Consider the following 17,386-nt stretch of genomic DNA (forward strand, 5'->3'; position numbering starts at 1 on the left):
CCCACGAGGATGGAATTTTGTTTCTGAGATGCAGAAGCACCAGGTATATGGTCCCACAGGGATGGGACATTATGAGATGCTGCTAGTGATGCTGCAGGGACATACTCCAGCTGATTCAGTGACTCTGCATGTGGCAAGGAGGAATCAAGGCAACTAGGCAGAACTGTTCTCACTGTAATGTAAATTCAGTGAAATCTCAGGTGTAAATCAGCTATCCTGGATCCTCAGACACACCACCATTGCTGAGGTGCAGTAACTTGGATTTTGTATCTGAGTCCAGAGCAGAGCACCACAGGGAGAAAATCAGAGTGATCTCAGCACCCCTGGTCTTCCACTGCTGTCTTCTCCCTTTGCAGGTAGGAGGACAAAGGAGTTTAAAGATGAGGTTTTAAAGGGCACAAGGTGATGACCTTTTTATAAGGCTCCCTGCCAGGCAAGAAGGGATGGAATGTGCAAAAGGAGCAAAACAACAGTACAGAAATGAAAGGGAGAAGTAATAATTAGCTTTCTGGAGGTGGCAAATAAACTGTGAGAGGGAAGCCTTATACAGGGTAAAGAAACTGTAACTACTGCTGGAGAAAGGAGGATGGGAAACTGAGCAGTCAGCTTTCCCAAAGTGTGCTGTGGTACAAAAGCCACTGCTTACATGAGGGAATCAGAAGTGCAAATCTGAGGCTCACCTTTGGCTCATTTATATCAAGTGTTTATGACTCTTGATGCATAACCACTATTGAAAGGCAAGGGGGGAAGCCTCAGACTGGAATGAGCAGTTTGGGGGAAGTTTTACTGCAACACTGACTTAAAAGCTCACAGACAGCACCAGAGGCCATAATTCTTCAGTCAAATCACCACATTTCCTGGCCCAGCCAGCTCTGTCTTTTTGAAGGTGCACTGGGAGTTGGTCTCGTCTCCCTAGCACAGGACAAGGTGCAACAAGCGCAAACTAGAACACAGGAAGCTTCACTTAAGGATAAACCTCTTCCTTGTGACAGTGCTGGAGCACTGACCCAGGCTGTCCAGAGTGGTTGTGGAGTCTCCTTCCCTAGAAATATCCCAAACTCACCTAAACGTGGTCCTGTGCAACCTGCTCTGCTTGACCATGCTTTAGCAAAGGGATTGGACTAGATGATTCTCAGAGGTCCCATCCAGCCCCCACCATTCTGTGATTTATTCCTGACTTATTGGAAGAGAAGTGAGGAGCTAGTGGAATCAAGATAAAGAATAGAATAGAATTAACTGGGTTGGAAAAGACCTTCAAGATCATCAAGTCCAACCTAGCACCCAACATCATCTAATCAACTAAACCATGGCACCAAGTGTCCCATCCAGTCTCTTCCTAAACACCTCCAGTGATGGTGAGTCCACCACCTCCCTGGGCAGAGCATTCCAATGGCCAATCTCTCTGTCTGGGAAGAACTTCTTTCTAATATCCAGCCTAAACTTCCCCTGGCACAGCTTGAGACTGTGTCCTCTTGTTCTGGTGCTGGGTGCCTGGGAGAAGAGACCAACCCCCTGGCTACAACCTCCCTTCAGGTAGTTGTAGAGAGCAAGAAGGTCTCCCCTGAGCCTTCTCTTCTCCAGGCTAAGCAACCCTAGCTCCCTCAGCCTCTCCTCCCAGGGCTGTGCTCCAGACCCCTCCCCAGCTTTGTTGCCCTTCCCTGGACACCTTCCAGCATCTCAACATCCTTCCTAAACTGAGGGGCTCAAAAACCCCACAACATTTTCTTTTTGAAAGGTGTTTGACCTGGGCAGGAGTTAAACACTGAATGAACAAACTGAATGAACGAGAGAGAACGGTATTCCAAGCAATTTGTTGCCTATGTCTAGCTCTTAAGGTTTCCCCCCCGCTGGCCTTTGTAATTTCTTTGTGGCTCTCATCTGTTTCAAATGCACACTTCAGACTCAGAAACATGACTGAAAGTTTATGCTATAGGTGAAGTTTTAGCTCTTTGATCTTAGTGGAAGGAAAACTCTTATTGGCTTTTAATGGGAGCCTGAATTCGTGGAATGAGATAGAAGGTCAGCCATGGCTATGGGCTGTTTGCTTTTCTCTCCCTCTTGCCCTTTTCTGTAATAGCCTCTATGGGGAAGGGGGAAGATCAGCTCTGAGTGGCAATCTGTCCTGCTCCTCTCTCATCATATTCCATGGTCAGAAATCGATTTTTTCAAGCAGAAGCTATTAAAGCAATAGCCTTTTGTATCATTTACTCTTCTTGAGACGCTGCTCTGTCCACTGGAACATCTCAAGTTCCATTTGTATTATTGATCTGTCCTACTGTTACTGGGGAAACACCTGAGACTTTCAGACAGCTATAGCTTGCACTAAACTACATGCTCAAGTGGTTAGATCAGGGAGCAACTTGTGGGGTAAGTCATGACAAGATGTTTTCCAGATTGGCTTCATCTGCCTCAGTTGTGTTCTCATGAGCTCATTCTTTCAGTACAATGTCTGCTTAGTGTTCTTAGCCCATTTTCAGTATTTTATAGCTCCATGCCACAGTGCAACCAGTGGCATGGTGTCTTCACATCACATGGTGAACACAGCTTCCAGTTTCTTCATTTCTTCTTTTCCATATCCCTTGCTCTGCAGCGACCATTGCCACTTCTCTGGGGCTTCAAAGAATGGAATGGAATGGAATGGAATGGAATGGAATGGAATGGAATGGAGTGGAATGGAATGGAATGGAATGGAGTGGAATGGAATGGAATGGAATAAAGTAGAGTAGAGTAGAGTAGAGTAGAGTAGAGTAGAGTAGAATAGAGTAGAGTAGAATAGAATAGAATAGAATAGGAGAAAACAGAAACTAAGGAACAAGGAACAGAATAAACCAGGTTGGAAGAGACCTTCAAGGTCATCACATCCAACCTATCAACCAACACCTTCTAATCAACTAAGCCATGCAACCAAGCACCCTATCAAGTCTCCTCCTGAACACCTCCAGTGATGGTGACTCCACCACCTCCCTGGGCAGACTATTCCAATGGGCAATCACTCTCTCTGTGTAGAACTTCTTCCTAACATCCAGCCTAAACCTCCCCTGGCACAGCCTGAGACTGTGTCCTCTTGTTCTGGTGCTGGTCGCCTGGGAGAAGAGACCAACCTCTGCCTGTCTACAGCCTCCCTTCAGGTAGTTATAGAGAGCAATAAGGTCACCCCTGAGTCTCCTCTTCTCCAGGATAAACAACCCCATCTCCCTCAGTCTCTCCTCATAGGGCTTGTGTCCCAAACCCCTCCCCAGCTTTGTTGCCCTTCTCTGGACACCTTCCAGCAACTCAACATCCTTCCTAAACTGAGGGGCCCAGAACTGGACACAGTGCTCAAGGTGTGGCCTAACCAGTATGGTGTACAGGGGTAGTCATTGGAATGTGCTGCCCAGGGAGGTGGTGGAGTCACCATCACTGGAGGTGTTTAGGAAGAGACTGGATGGGGTGCTTGGTGCCATGGATTAGTTGATTAGATGGTGTTGGGTGATAGGTTGGACTGGATGGTCTCAGAGATCTTTTCCAACCTGGTTAATTCTATTCTATTCTATTCTATTCTATTCTATTCTATTCTATTCTATTCTATTCTATTCTATTCTATTCTATTCTATTCTATTCTATTCTATTCCATTCCATTCCATTCCATTCCATTCCATTCCATTCCATTCCATTCCATTCCATTCCATTCCATTCCATTCCATGTCATCTGTCTTGTCCATGTGATATTGAAGAATGTCAAGAAATAATGAAAACCTTCCAGATCTGTGAATGGCATAAAAATTTAATGTCAAATGACATCAGGACTGTGCTAGGCATTTTAAGGTTTCTAAATGCCACCAGATATTTTATCCTTCATTTACCATGAGACAGGATATTAGTCATTTGAAGAGTATATCTTCCACTAGGCAGGAAAGTGACATTAACTGTTTGTTTCCCACTATTTCGCCTTTTTTCCTCCCCCTGCTCTAAATGTATGAAAAAAGATTTTTCCTTTGCTCACAATTTGCTCTAAGCTTTCATGTTCCTGCAGAGGGATCAAAGACCCAGACATGAACATTAACCAGATGAATGATTTCCTTGAAACCTCTTCAATGATACTCACTACTACAAAGGAAGAACTGCTTCACAAACTATAATGGCATTAATTTAGCATCAAATCCTATGAAACCAGAGTCAATCTCCCTCTCCCTTTGTTTAGGATCATATCTGCTTTCTACCTTTGCATATGATTGCTCAAAGTGCACAGATCAGAGGAAATCAAAGATGCTGCTTCTGTTTTGGAAATGACATTGGTTTCTCTGTTTGCAGAAGGAGGTGCCTCACATTGGATGCTCTGCAAAGGTGAGACTCACGTGTCCTGTGAGACCTTCACATCTGCCAGAGACACTCTACAATCATTTGACTGCAAATGCAGACAAATATGTGGTTTATCTGCACCCTGGGCTTTGGAAAATTCTCCATTTCCCCTTATCTGATAGGATCATAGAATGGTTTGGGTTGGAAGGGACTTTGAAGGGTCATCTAGTTCAAACCCCTCTGCAGTCAGCAGGGATATCTGCTGCTAGAGTAGGCTGCTCAGAACCTCATCCAACCTGACCTGGAATGATTGACCTAATTGTGGCCTTCCAGTATCTGAAGGGGGCCTACAGGAGGGCTGGGGGGGAGGGACTTCTCAGGATCTCAGGTAGTGATAGGACTAGGGGGAATGGAATGAAGCTGGAGGTGGGAAGATTCAGGCTGGAGGTGAGGAGGAAGTTCTTCCCCATGAGAGTGGTGAAGCCCTGGAATGGGTTGCCCAGGGGGTGGTTGAGGCCCCATCCCTGGAGATGTTTAAGACCAGGCTGGACGAGGCTCTGGCCAGGCTGATCTAGTGTGGGGTGTCCCTGCCCATGGCAGGGGGGTTGGAACTAGATGATCCTTGTGGTCCCTTCCAACCCTGACTGATACTATGATACTGTGATTCCAGGGATGGGGCATGTACCACCCCTCTGGGCAACTCGGGCTGGTGTTTCACCATCCTTAGTGTACACTAAGTTAAACATCTATATAGGTTGGCCTGGATGATGGTAGCCAATACCACACTCTACCTTTCAGACCAAAAGAATGCTTATTTATCTGTCTGTGGCTAAGCCAATAGTACAATGCTTAGGATTGAAAAGTGTTGGATGATAGGTTGGACTCAATGATCTCAAAGGTCTTTTCCAACCTGGTCTATTCTATTCTATTCTATTCTATTCTATTCTATTCTATTCTATTCTATTCTATTCTATTCTATTCTATTCTATTCTATTCTATTCTATCCTATCCTATCCTATCCTATCCTATTCTATTCCATTCCATTCCATTCCATTCCATTCCATTCCATTCCATTCCATTCCATTCCATTCCATTCCATTCCATTCCATTCCATCATGGAGGTCTCTTCCAACCTGGTTGATTCTGTAATTCTATGGTCTCTATCTATATATCACATATGTAATGACATATCTCTGTGATCAAATATCTATAATGCCATTGCTCTGCCCTCACTGGATGAAGAAAAACTTCTTAGAGAGATTTTTAATTCCTATTTAACTAACTCTGCTCAGTCTCTAAACCCCAGGGAGCAAATGTGGTGCTCAGGAGAGCACAAAGCAGCAACAGCAGGAAATTATTCCACATGGCTGGACTAAGGCACAGGGGGCTTGTCCTGCAAGATATTGCAGCAGCTTCTGCCTGCTTCCTCTGGGTGTTGATGCAGCAGCAATGAACTACTGGGGAGCTTTTGGAAACCAGAAGGTTACAGAAATAGGGTAGAATTCTGGGAGTTTGGAGTGTCCCTTCTAGGTCTGCATAGTTTTGGTGTGGCCTTGATGAAGTCAGGTAATCAGTGTGTGCTGGTTAATCAGTGCAGTGCTCTGACCTGGTAAACAGGGACAATACTGTCTCCTTATTCCTATTCATAACCTATCATGTGTGGTTGGAATGCAAGGCTGGGAAAAGGGAGAGACTTATCAGCTCAGTGCCTAATCTCCAGTGCAGAACTGCTGAATTCTCTGTGGCAGTCTGCAGGGCTACTACAGTAAAAAAAAAAAGGTAAATAATGACTATAAACTACCAGGATACAAAGAATCCTGCTGCTGCACGGCCCTTGAGACCTGAGTTTTAAATTAAAGCTTCCCAGAACATCCTGAAGAGAGTTAAGAGCCACCTTCTCCATTAACCTCCCCTGTCTGTTAGTCATCAGGTTAATTTCTTGGCCTGTGGTCAAATTTGTCATTTCAGCAGAAAAATGCTTTATTGCCCACAGTTTCAGCTTGTTTATTTTATGTCAGGGGCTTAATTAATTACAGTGCTAAACTGTTCAACAAACACACTGTGACACAGGCTGATCCAGTTTTCCCTGCACAGCATCCATGCTATTGGATTTCGCCAAGAGGCATTTTTGCATCCCTCTCAGATGATGATGGGGTTTGGAAGGGACCTATGGAGATAAGTTAGCCCAAGCTCCCTGCTAAAGCAGGGTCACCCTGAGCAGGTTGCCCAGGCTCATGTCCAGGAAGGTTTGGAGTATCTGCAGAGAAGGAGACTCCACAACATCAATCCTTGGATCCAGAATAGAACATGGTGCTTCAAGAGGGGTAGGGAGGATGTTCCAATGGTATGAGCATTCCTGTAGGGCCTGGAAACCTCCTTTACCTTGTGAAAAGAGTTTGTTTCTCTTGATTACACCACAAAGCTTCCCCTGTGATGTGATGGTAAAGCCCACAGAAATGAGGTGTCTGGTTTTGCTTACCCAGAAAGGTGGTGAGGAACCTGAAGTACTTTGGGCATGGCCGGACCACAACTTCTCCCACCTCGGCCTCAGGCCAGCAGGTGATGTTGTCCCACTGCCTTCTGCAACCTGGAGGAAAGAGAAAAGCAGGTGGTAGGACAAGCACTTGTGGTATCTGCTGGATGGAGCAGAGGAACCAGGGCAGAGCAGCTTAGTGTTCTTAACCCATTTTCAGTATTTTATAGCTCCATGGCATAGTGCAACCAGTAGCATGGTGTCTTCACATCACAAGGTGCAGATCACCTTGCTGCAGGCACCTTTTGGAAGGAAAGACACAGAAATACTTTCTGTATTCACATAGCTTTCATCTACCCCAGTCCCTTAAATTCAGCCCTGCTGGTGTCTATGATTTTCCAGAAATCAGTACAGAAATAACAGCAGATTGGTGCAAGGACTGGGCAAATCAGTGCTACTAGAGGAGAGTGTCTCTTTTTAGATCAAAAAGGCAGAAATATCTAACTAACTATCTCTCTTCCTTGACCTTATCTCTCCCTGTGACATTAAAACACCTGATCTGAACATGGTCCCTTGTCCTTCTCTGCTTCCCTCAAACTTCTGTTGCCAGGTGACATGCTCAGCAGGAAGGGGACACTGATGTCCATCGAGGGGTCAGGAGCTAAATCCCTCCCTCAGAAGCAGTTTTCCTCCTTCGAAAGAGAGAAGCTGCAAAGCACTGCTGGAGGTTGCCACCAGGAGATGCATCCATAGAGAGCTATGGAAGGGTGGTGCAAGGTGGCACTCTCCCAGCCATCCAAGCTAGGAATGAAGGTAGGAGCATAGGAGCTAACTTCAGGGAGAAAATGCAAGCTTTTATTAAAATTAATCATTTCTGAAGACTTTTTTTTGAAAATAGAAATATCCAGGGGAAAAAACCCTGCATGTCCTTCCTACAGGCTTACAGTCTGCTGGTCTGATCTGGCCCTTTTACTTCTACTTTCTCAACAGACATTAAGGAAACATGTTGCACTGCTGATTAATGTGTTTGCTCAAGGCCTCATCCAACCTGGCCCTGAACACCTCCAGGGAGGGGACATCCATGGCATCCCTGGGCAACATGTTCCAGTGTCTCAGCACCATCACTGCAATGAATTTCATCTTAATATCCACTCTAAATCTCCCCTGTTCCAGCTCAAAGCCATCCCCCCTCATCCTATCACTACAAGCCCTTGTAAAAAGTTCTTCCCCAGCTTTCTTGTAGCCCTCTCCCAGGCAAGCAGCAACAGAGCAAGAGGACACAGTCTCAAGTTGTGCCAGGGGAGGTTTAGGCTGGATGTTAGGAAGAAGTTCTTCCCAGCAAGAGAGACTGGCCATTGGAATGTGCTGCCCAGGGAGGTGGTGGAGTCACCATCACTGGAGGTGTTCAGGAGGAGACTTGATAGGGTGCTTGGTGCCATGGTTTAGTTGATTAGATGGTGTTGGGTGCTAGGTTGGACTTGATGATCTCAAAGTTCTTTACCAACCTGGTCTATTCTATTCTATTCTATTCTATTCTATTCTATTCTATTCTATTCTATTCTATTCTATTCTATTCTATTCTATTCTATTCTATTCTATTCTATTCTATTCCATTCCATTCCATTCCATTCCATTCCATTTCTACTCTACTCTACTCTGGTACTGAAAAAGCACTGTGAGATCTTCCTGGAGCCTTCTCTTCTCCAGGTTGAACAGAACCAACTCTCACACTTGGTTCTCTTTGGGGATGTGCTGCAGCCTTCTGACATGTTCCATATTTTGGAGGTCTTACTAGAATGCTGAAGACATGGTTGTTTGGGTATTTTCCCTGTTAGATTTCTAGCAGCCATTCACTTCAGCTGCTGCCTGGGTTAGATAGCTGGCTTGTCAACAGAGGTCACTTTTTCATAGCCCCTCTGTTCTCAGTTATTTGTAATGCCCCATTAGGCTGCAACACTTCCCTAAGCGTGACCAACACATTGCTGTTAAGGTCAGCAGTCCAACAAATGAAACCAGAACATAAAGAAAGCTTGGAGAAAATACTTTTTACATGTGCAAGCAAAAGGAACTGGGAAAACCACTCTCAAGGAAAACCACTCCCAACCTGAAATTCCTCCTTTAAATCATCTTTTATTGCTTGAGCTAAGGAAATGGCTGGTGGCATAGTCAGTCTGGTCAGACTGAGGCAGCATGCTGTCTCAGATCAATGAAGAGAGCACACTACATGCTTTGAAGATGAGAACCCCCCACCTCTCAGCTCTCTTTACAGGGTTTTTTCCCCCATCCTTCTCTCATGAGCAACCACAACTTTTCAAATGAAAGCCTGGGGTGAGTTTATCAGAGCCTGAAAAACAGCAACTGATGATATCATCTTCGTGCACCCTCTTCTGTAGTGCTCATTAAAATTCACTCTTCAGGTTTCTATTATCAGGTGCAAAGCTCACTTTCCACCACATCAAACTTATCTGCCACCAAACAGCCAAGCAGCTCCAAAGGTATCAAGATATGAGATAATCTGCCCCTGGGAAACAACCCAGATGGTTCCATGAGAGGATTTTTCATAGAATCACTGAACTGTTGAGGTTGGAAGAGACCTTTGAGATCATCAAGTCCAACTGCTCTCCTAGAGCTCACAATCCTACCACTACTGCTAAGAATCACAGAATCAGAGAATCAGACAGGTTGGAGGAGACCTCCAAGATCATCAAGTCCAACTGGTCATTCAATCCTATCTAATCAACTAGACCATGGCACTGAGTGCCTCATCCAGGCTTGTCTTAAACACCTCCAGGGACACCAACCCCACAACCTCCCTGGGCAGCACATTCCAGTGGCCAATCTCTCTTTCTGGGAAGAACTTCTTTCTAAGATCAAGCCTAAACTTCCACCTGGCACAGCTTGAGACTGTGTCCTCTTGCTCTGTTGCTGTTTGCCTGGCAGAAGGCTACAAGAAAGCTGAGGAAGAACTTTTTACGAGGGCTTGTAGTGATAGGTGCTGGTTCTGGTGTTGGTTAGTTGGTTGGATAGGTGTAGTGTTCTGGTGCTGGGTGCCTGGGAGAAGAGACCAACCCCCACCTGGATACAACCTCCCTTCAGGGAGCTGTAGACAGCCATAAGGTCTCCCCTGAGCCTCCTCTTCTAAGCTACTACGATTAAACATCCCTAAGCATCATATCCATGTGCCACTAGGTGACTCCACCACCTCAGGGGCAGCCCATTCCCATGCCTGAAAATTCATGATCCACAATGCTCTCCTCCATTGACTTTAATAAATTATAAGTGTGCTCATTGCCTCAGGACAGGTCAGAATGCAAAGTAAAAGACAAGGTGATGGTTATCAGATGGCCTTTTAAAATGCCCTGTCCATCATGCACTTTGAGAAGTTTGGTCATCTGTATCTTCTTCTGCCAGCATTTTTCACCAGCACTAAGCATGGAAAGAGGTTAAGGTGCTTGCTTTTTGCAACAAAAGCTGCCTCTGATTAAAATACAGAGAAGACACAGAAGAGTGCCCTTGCAAGACACATAAAGTGGGTCTTGAAAAAGCAGTGTAGACAACTGCCTCTTATACACTGCCTATTAGCTCTTCCAGCATCACTCTTGCTTATTGTCAACCCCCCCAGACATGCTGACAATATCTGCACAGCTTCCTGGAAGGGTCCAGGTTTTAAAGGTGGGCTTCATGTCCCTGCAGTCATGCATCTAAAAGTCAGATGTGTCAATCTAAACAAGTCAATGGAAAGCACAGCTCTGGATGGTGGTTCATGTCACTTCCAGGGTGTTCCAATGTTCAGAATGGAACAGAATAGAATTAACTGGGTTGGAAAAGACCTCTGAGATCATGGAGTCCAACCTATCACCCAACACCACCTAATCAACTAAACCATGGCACCAAGGGCCTCATCCAGTCTCTTCTTAAACACCTCCAGGGATGGTGACTCCACCACCTCCCTGGGCAGCACATTCCAATGGCCAATCTCTCTTTCTATTAAGAACTTCTTTCTAAGATCAAGCCTAAACTTCCCCTGGTACAGTTTGAGACTGTGTCCTCTTGTTCTGGTGCTGGTTGCCTGGGAAAAGAGACCAATCCCCACCTGGCTACAATCTCCCCTCAGGGAGTTGTAGAGAACAAGAAGGTCTCCTCTGAGCCTCCTCTTCTCCAGGCTAAGCAACCCCAGCTCCCTCAGCCTCTCCTCACAGGGCTGTGCTCCAGACCCCTCCCCAGCTTTGTCGCCCTTCTCTGGACACCTTCCAGCATCTCAACATCTTTGCTAAACTGAGAGGCCCAGAACTGGACACAGGACTCAAGGTGTGGCCTAAGCAGTGCTGAGCACAGGGCAGGATGACTTCCCTGCTCCTGCTGGCCACACTATTCCTGATGGAGGCCAGGATGGCATTGGCCTTCTTGGCCACCTGGGCACACTGCTGGCTCGTGTTCAGCCTGCTATCACCCAGTACCCCTAGGTCCCTTTCTGACTGGCCTTTCTCCAGCCACTCTGGATTCACCAGAAGATGAATCCTTCTTTGGTGGTATTTTCCAAGGATGAGAAGGGGGCTTGTATGATTTGTCACATAATTAGCATAATTGTTTGCAGCCAACTCTTGTTCTTGAAGTGGGCTTCTGAAGTCTTGCTCAAGAATGGACTGGAGGCTGTTGGCCACATGCTGGAGCTCAGGTCTTTCTGTCCAGCAGCTCAGACTCTTTCTCTGCATGCCAAATGCCCCAAGTGCAAGCCAAGGGCTGCACCAGCCTCAGCTGGGCTTTGAGGAGCCCTCCTCTAATTGCTCCTGACTCAGACCAAGTGGCTGAGGATCACTAGCGCAGTCCTGGCTGCGGTCAGTTAGGAAATCCCACCACAGCTAGTAACCTTTTCCACTGTCCCCACTATATGTGACTCAGAGCTCAGGCCTTCATTTCTTCTCCCTTTAAAAGGTTAATAAACAGAAAGCAGGTCAATCATCACTGCTTTGCAGAACTGGCAGTCTGGAGCACAAAACCCATTTATTTGAGTCATATCTGCACTTACAGCAACATGCAGCCAAAGCTTATCTGGGAAGCAGCAGAGAATAACTTTCCTTCATGAATAAACATGACCTCCAGAGCTCTGGCATGGCTCTGGGATGCGACTAGGTATGGCTGAGGAGAGGAATGAACAGCAGTGGTTGGTGCTAGGCACTCTTTTAACCCTGGTGACCTCCCAATTCAGAAAGATCACCTTTGAGCACATCTCTCGTTCCCACCAATTTCTGCCCAATGAACGAGGTCACTCCTGGTCTCTCCTGAAGGATAGTCTCACACAAGACTTTGGCTCTTTGAATTCATGTTCAGATGTAAAGATACCCATTTGATGCCTGGGGTAATCTCAGGATCTCTGCATGCCTCTCATTACCCAAGGGGAGATAACAGCAAGGCAAAGGCACAGCTTGATAAAGCCAAGCTGAGCTATCACCGAGTGCCATCGGAGGCTGTTGTGCTTGCAATGGAAACTCATTTTCACTCCAATTTGATATTGGCAGCCAGCTTCCAATCTCTCTGGAGTTAGAACTGTAAATAGCTACAGGGTGACAACCATTCTCCCACTAACAAGCTCATGCAGCCCAGGTGCTCACCTGTGGTTTGTCCAGTTTGGTCTCATTACAGCTAATGATCACTGCATCGAACTTCTTGACCCAGCTGAGCACTAAGCTTCTGCCTCACTGGAAAGCCTAGACTCCAAAAGATGGTCCCTGCAATAATCTTCTAACTCAGGTCCAGACAGGCAGCTAGAATTCAGTCATGGTAGAGATTAGGAAAACCCATCATGAACTTTGGGTCACTACTACTGCCACAAAGTCCATAGAGTACAGAATTCCTGAATCAGGGATAATCTTGTATCTAAATCTTTAAAGTTTTATGCAACAACAGCAACAATAGCTGTAGAATGTTTTGAGCTGGAAGGGTCTTTTAAAGGTCAAAGACCTTTGATAGTTTCTTCTTCTTCTTCTTCCATAAACCATACACATCTAATGCAGTGTGATTTTGCTTCTGAAATGATTCAAATTCACAACCTCCAGGACCAAAGGGTTGCACAGTTTAAGTGCCCACTGGAAGACAAAATGAATCCTTTTCTGAAGTCACTTTGAACCTGCTCATGGCTGGTTTCATTAGGAACTGCCTGGTCCTTTTCCAAAGACAGAAATATTCTCAGTCTAGCCACAATAGCCCTTTCCCTGGGGAGAAAAACCCATAAAATCCTCTTTCATATCCCTCCTCAGGCATCTCTTTTTCAAGCTGAAGTGTTCTGGCCTATTTCATTTCTTTAAGCATGGGGACAGTTCTCTATCATTGCTCCTCTGTATCTTTTTGTGGGTTTAATTCTACCCTGTCCTGCCCTGGACTTGCAGAGCAGGGTTTTACCACATTTTCCTGTGACAGATTTGGTTTGACCAGGGCTAGCTTGGCTCCAAGGTTTCACTAAATGAATCCTCCCATACTTCCCTGAAAATTCAACCCTTTCCCTCCTGGATTCACTGCTCTGCCCTCCCCCAACTCCAGCCCCACTCACTCCATCATCCTCTCTCAGCTCCATCACCTTTGTCATTTTATCAACCCTGGCAGTGTGCTCTGCAGCAAACCCTCAGAACTTCCCTTTCAACTTCCCATGGCTTTGCATTTAATTTGGCTATTTTTTGCCTGTCATGCAGCCTGCTATAGCTGCAGCACTGCAGGCAGGATGTAACAGAGAAACCACATAGCTGAAGGAAACCCACAATCCTGCCAGGGCACGCAACCCCCCAGCGCTGTAGCACTTCCTTCCTAACACTGGTGTGCTCTTTGTGGGGCACCGATTCTCCTTTATTCATCCCTCAGTGAGGGATCTGCAGTCCCAATTCAGCAGCAGATCACAGAATTACAGAATGCCTTAGGTTGGAAGGGACCTCCAAAGTTCATGTAAGCTACCCCTCCACCAGTGAGCAGGGACTTCGACCAGGTCAGGTTGCTCAGAGCCCCAAACAACTTGACCTGGAATGCTGCCAGGCTTCTTGGGCACTCATAGAAAGCAAAAAGGATCCCCAGACTGAGGGGGAAAGGGTTTTCCAGGGATTTTGCCACAATATCCATGGCAAGACAGAAACTGATTTCATTTTCCCCACTCTGTACACAAGATGGAGAGTGTCAGGAGTACCCCTAACTGCTGCTAGCCCCCAGGTTGTATTTCTGCAGTGCCTGCCAGTAGAAGTTGTCCAAGCAGTCAACAGGAAATATTAAAAGACATTTTCCTTCCTAAATGTTTGCAGACGTGGGACTTGAAGACCTAAGAAAGGAACCTCACCTTAAGACCCCAAGACTGAGTCACTGTAAACAGTGTGAAAGAAATCACCAGAGACTATTTCTGGAGGATTAAGCATGAAAATCCTACGAGTTTTTCCATCATTAACATCCACTAGGAAACAACTGGAAAATAAGCAAATAAATGGAAATGTTTTAATCCTTCAGCCTTTCTTTAAGCAACAGACTAAACAAACACTTGACTTGTTTTTTTTTTTACCCTTCATCCCTTCAGATCCCTCTAAATCAAATCTGTGAGCTGAGCCTTCTGCTTAATCCCAGAACATGTAAACCAACCCAAAAGGTCCAAGATTTAAGGCAAAAAAACACAACTTCTCTCCTCACCAGCATCTAAACAATTGGTAGATCTCTAGTGTTCTGACATGGAGCATGCTTAAAGGAGGATTACAAGGAGTCCTCATTACTCAAACACTCCTAGCCTTCCAGAAGGTGTACAGAACTGGTACTTAGAACCAGAGTATGAGTTTAGGTACCTACCATTCCCACATGGCTTTTCCTATGTTGGGACTACCAGACAGCAATTAATAGTGAAGATCATAGAATCAACAAGGTTGGAAAAGGCCTCAAAGATCATCAAGTCCATGACTATGTTCAACCTCTAGCAATGCTTTTTTGTCTCTTAAGGAGGCAAGTGACCACTCTGGTAATGTAAGATCTAAAATGGGACTCTCTCAAGCTGTAGGTCCTTCATATTTCATTATCTTGCCTAGAAGGAGACTGGGATGCTGCAAGGAGGAAAATACTAGAGGTTTTGGCTGTAGGTCTTTCATACCTCACTATCTTGCCTAGCAGAAGGAGACTGGGGTGCTGCAAGGAGGAAAATATTAGAGGTATTGTGGATCTGCCCAACAAAAAAGGCCAAGCAAGGAGAGGAGATGGGTACAGCAGCTCTCACTGGTGGCTCAAGTGCTGTGAGATTCAGGGGACTTGTCCTCAACTTTCCAACATTTAGTCCAATCTCCATGAACTCCTTGGCTTGCTTAAGTGGCAACTTGAATGGCAGCATCAAGTTGAGAGCTCAGGAGATTTGGCCACCCTACTGAAGTGCAAATTCTCCACCTGATCAACTCTTGGCTAGCTCACTGAAGGCAAACAGGCAAGAGATTGGCCCCTTTGGATATGCCTTCATGGCTTGCCAGTCTTCAATAAGCTGTGGTGAGGGCTCTCCTACAGGTTATGGCATGATTAAGAGGAATCTTACTCTGTTGCTACTTAAAAGGCTCACCCTCTACCTTCAAACCCAAATGATGTGCTCTGCAGTGGAAAAGGCTTTATGCCAATGCTGTGCTGCTCTTCTTCATGGTAAATATTAGGCTAAGGTGTGGCTCCCCCACTTCTAAAAAGAAGTGGTAAAATATGTTTCATCTCTAAACTGGAAGCCACAGACCTGCAACTAGAAAGTCACCAGAGTCCTTCCACAAAGCTGGAGAGATCTTCACCTTGTAAAATCTTCATGATCTGGCTCTTGCTTATTAAATGTGCTGGAGTTTGTGCTGGAAATGTGCTTATTGCCCACAACCATAGAGGGACATTTGCAGAAGCAGGTAAGGTTGTGTCAAAGCCCTGTACCTCAGCCCTGTAGGAAGGGACCAGAAAGCTTTGGGTTTGCATGGAAGCACATTGAGTGGTTAGAAGGAGAAGGAAAAAAAAAAAGAAAGCTAAAGTTATGAGACATCAATAATTTAACAGCTTTTCATAACAGAAACCCTGCTTAGGGCTGGTGGATGTAAAGCCTGGTACCTCTGACCTCAGCTTTGCATGCTCCCTGCAATTTCACATTCCTATGCTAAAAGGTCTGGAGATCAAGAAACAAAGGCACTGGGATTACAGAAAGTTCAGTGCAGAGGAAAATCAGCTGCAGCACTGGCTGCAGCAGGCTGTGGATCTTGGCCACATACTGAACTGGGAACTTGACATAATTTATGGAATGTGCAATGTTTTCAAATGCACTTACCCTAGATAAACAGGGGAGATTCCAGCAGAAAAGGGCTCTGACAGAGTCAGGAGGAAGAGCAAAATGGAAAAAGATGAGGAAGCAGAGATTTCTTCCCCAGCAGCCTGACAAGGGAGACAAATACATCTTTTCATCAGGAAGAAAAGCTCTGCATTGAAGGAGTTCATCTGAGCGATTACCCAGGGCTTTGGAAGTGCCTTGAGTTTCCTGTCCACTGGGCTGTAGCAGTGGCATTTTCTCCTTGTTTTTTAAAGCCTTGGCATAACTAAGGCTGTGTGCATTCATATTTTATCCCATGCTAAGAAAAAAAGAGTGACTAAAAGGCCTGATGGCATTTAAAGATGTTACATATTCTCCAAAGCAAAATGCCTACTTCAGCACAAGACTTATGTCCAATACATGGCCACTAACCCCAACAAGGCACCAGACAGCTGTTCCCAAGTCACATATAAACTGCTGTTGGTTAGAAAGCTTGCAGCCAGGACATGTCAGCACCAGGCAAAACAAAAGCAAAGCCTCCACCTCTATGGTGTGTAGAAGCAGAAAAGAAATGCTGTAACATCTCATACTGTGATTTCTGCCTGCAGATAGGGGAAGTCAAGGCAAAAATCAGCTCTTAGTTCTAGGAGGCAAAAATGAAGAAGTGCTGTGTACATCTCTGTTTGAATTGCATCCTGTTGCTGATAGCACCCAGGACTTCAGGTGACAGGGTAGGCTTAGGCAGAGACAAGCAACTGAGGAGGTAGCACTATTTAGGCTGGATGTTAGGAAGAAGTTCTTCACAGAAAGAGAGATTGGCCATGGGAATGTGCTGCCCAGGGAGGTGGTGGAGTCACCATCCCTGGAGGTGTTCAGAAAGGGATTGGATGTGGCACTTGGTGCCATGGTTTAGTAGTCATGAGGTGTTGGGTGACAGGTTGGACTTGATGATCTCTGAGGTCTTTTCCAACCCTATTGATTCTATGATTCTGTGATACATTCAGCTGTGAGCTAGCAGTGATCACTGGAGAGGAGAACTTGAGCAGTGGGTTACCAAGGAGGATGGACAGCCAAATAACAGCTTTCTAGGGAAAGCACTGCTGGGTACTACTCAGAAAGAGACTCAGGGCCTGGAATTATCATACAATCACAGAGAATCATAGAGGACTAATTAGGAAGGGGCCTCAGCAATCATCTGGTTCAACCTTTTGTGGCAAAAGCATGGTCTAGACAAGATGGCCCAGCTGAATCTTAAAAGTGTCTGGTTTTGAGGACTCCAATACTTCCCTGGGGAGATTATTCCAGTGGCTGATTGCTCCTTTTCTTCCCAATCAGAATCTCCCCCAGGAGTGACTTGTACCCATTGCTCCTCA

The 17,386-nt window shown here is 45.6% G+C and overlaps 1 protein-coding gene across 1 annotated transcript in view; it reads right to left on the bottom strand.

Moving 5' to 3' along the window:
• The window catches only part of VIPR1 (vasoactive intestinal peptide receptor 1), a 98,849-nt gene that overhangs the window by 31,580 nt on the left and 49,883 nt on the right, over positions 1–17,386 (bottom strand). The window contains exons 3-4 of the mRNA XM_068146410.1: positions 6,661–6,865; positions 106–124 (exon numbers count right to left, since the gene is read on the bottom strand). Coding sequence (XP_068002511.1) covers positions 106–124; positions 6,661–6,865 — 224 coding nt within the window. The remainder of the gene's footprint in view (positions 1–105; positions 125–6,660; positions 6,866–17,386) is intronic.

This window comes from Melanerpes formicivorus, unplaced genomic scaffold (genome assembly GCF_026170545.1).
Source record: "Melanerpes formicivorus ecotype bairdi unplaced genomic scaffold, bMelFor1.0.p_v2 SCAF_13, whole genome shotgun sequence".
NCBI lineage: Eukaryota > Metazoa > Chordata > Aves > Piciformes > Picidae > Melanerpes > Melanerpes formicivorus.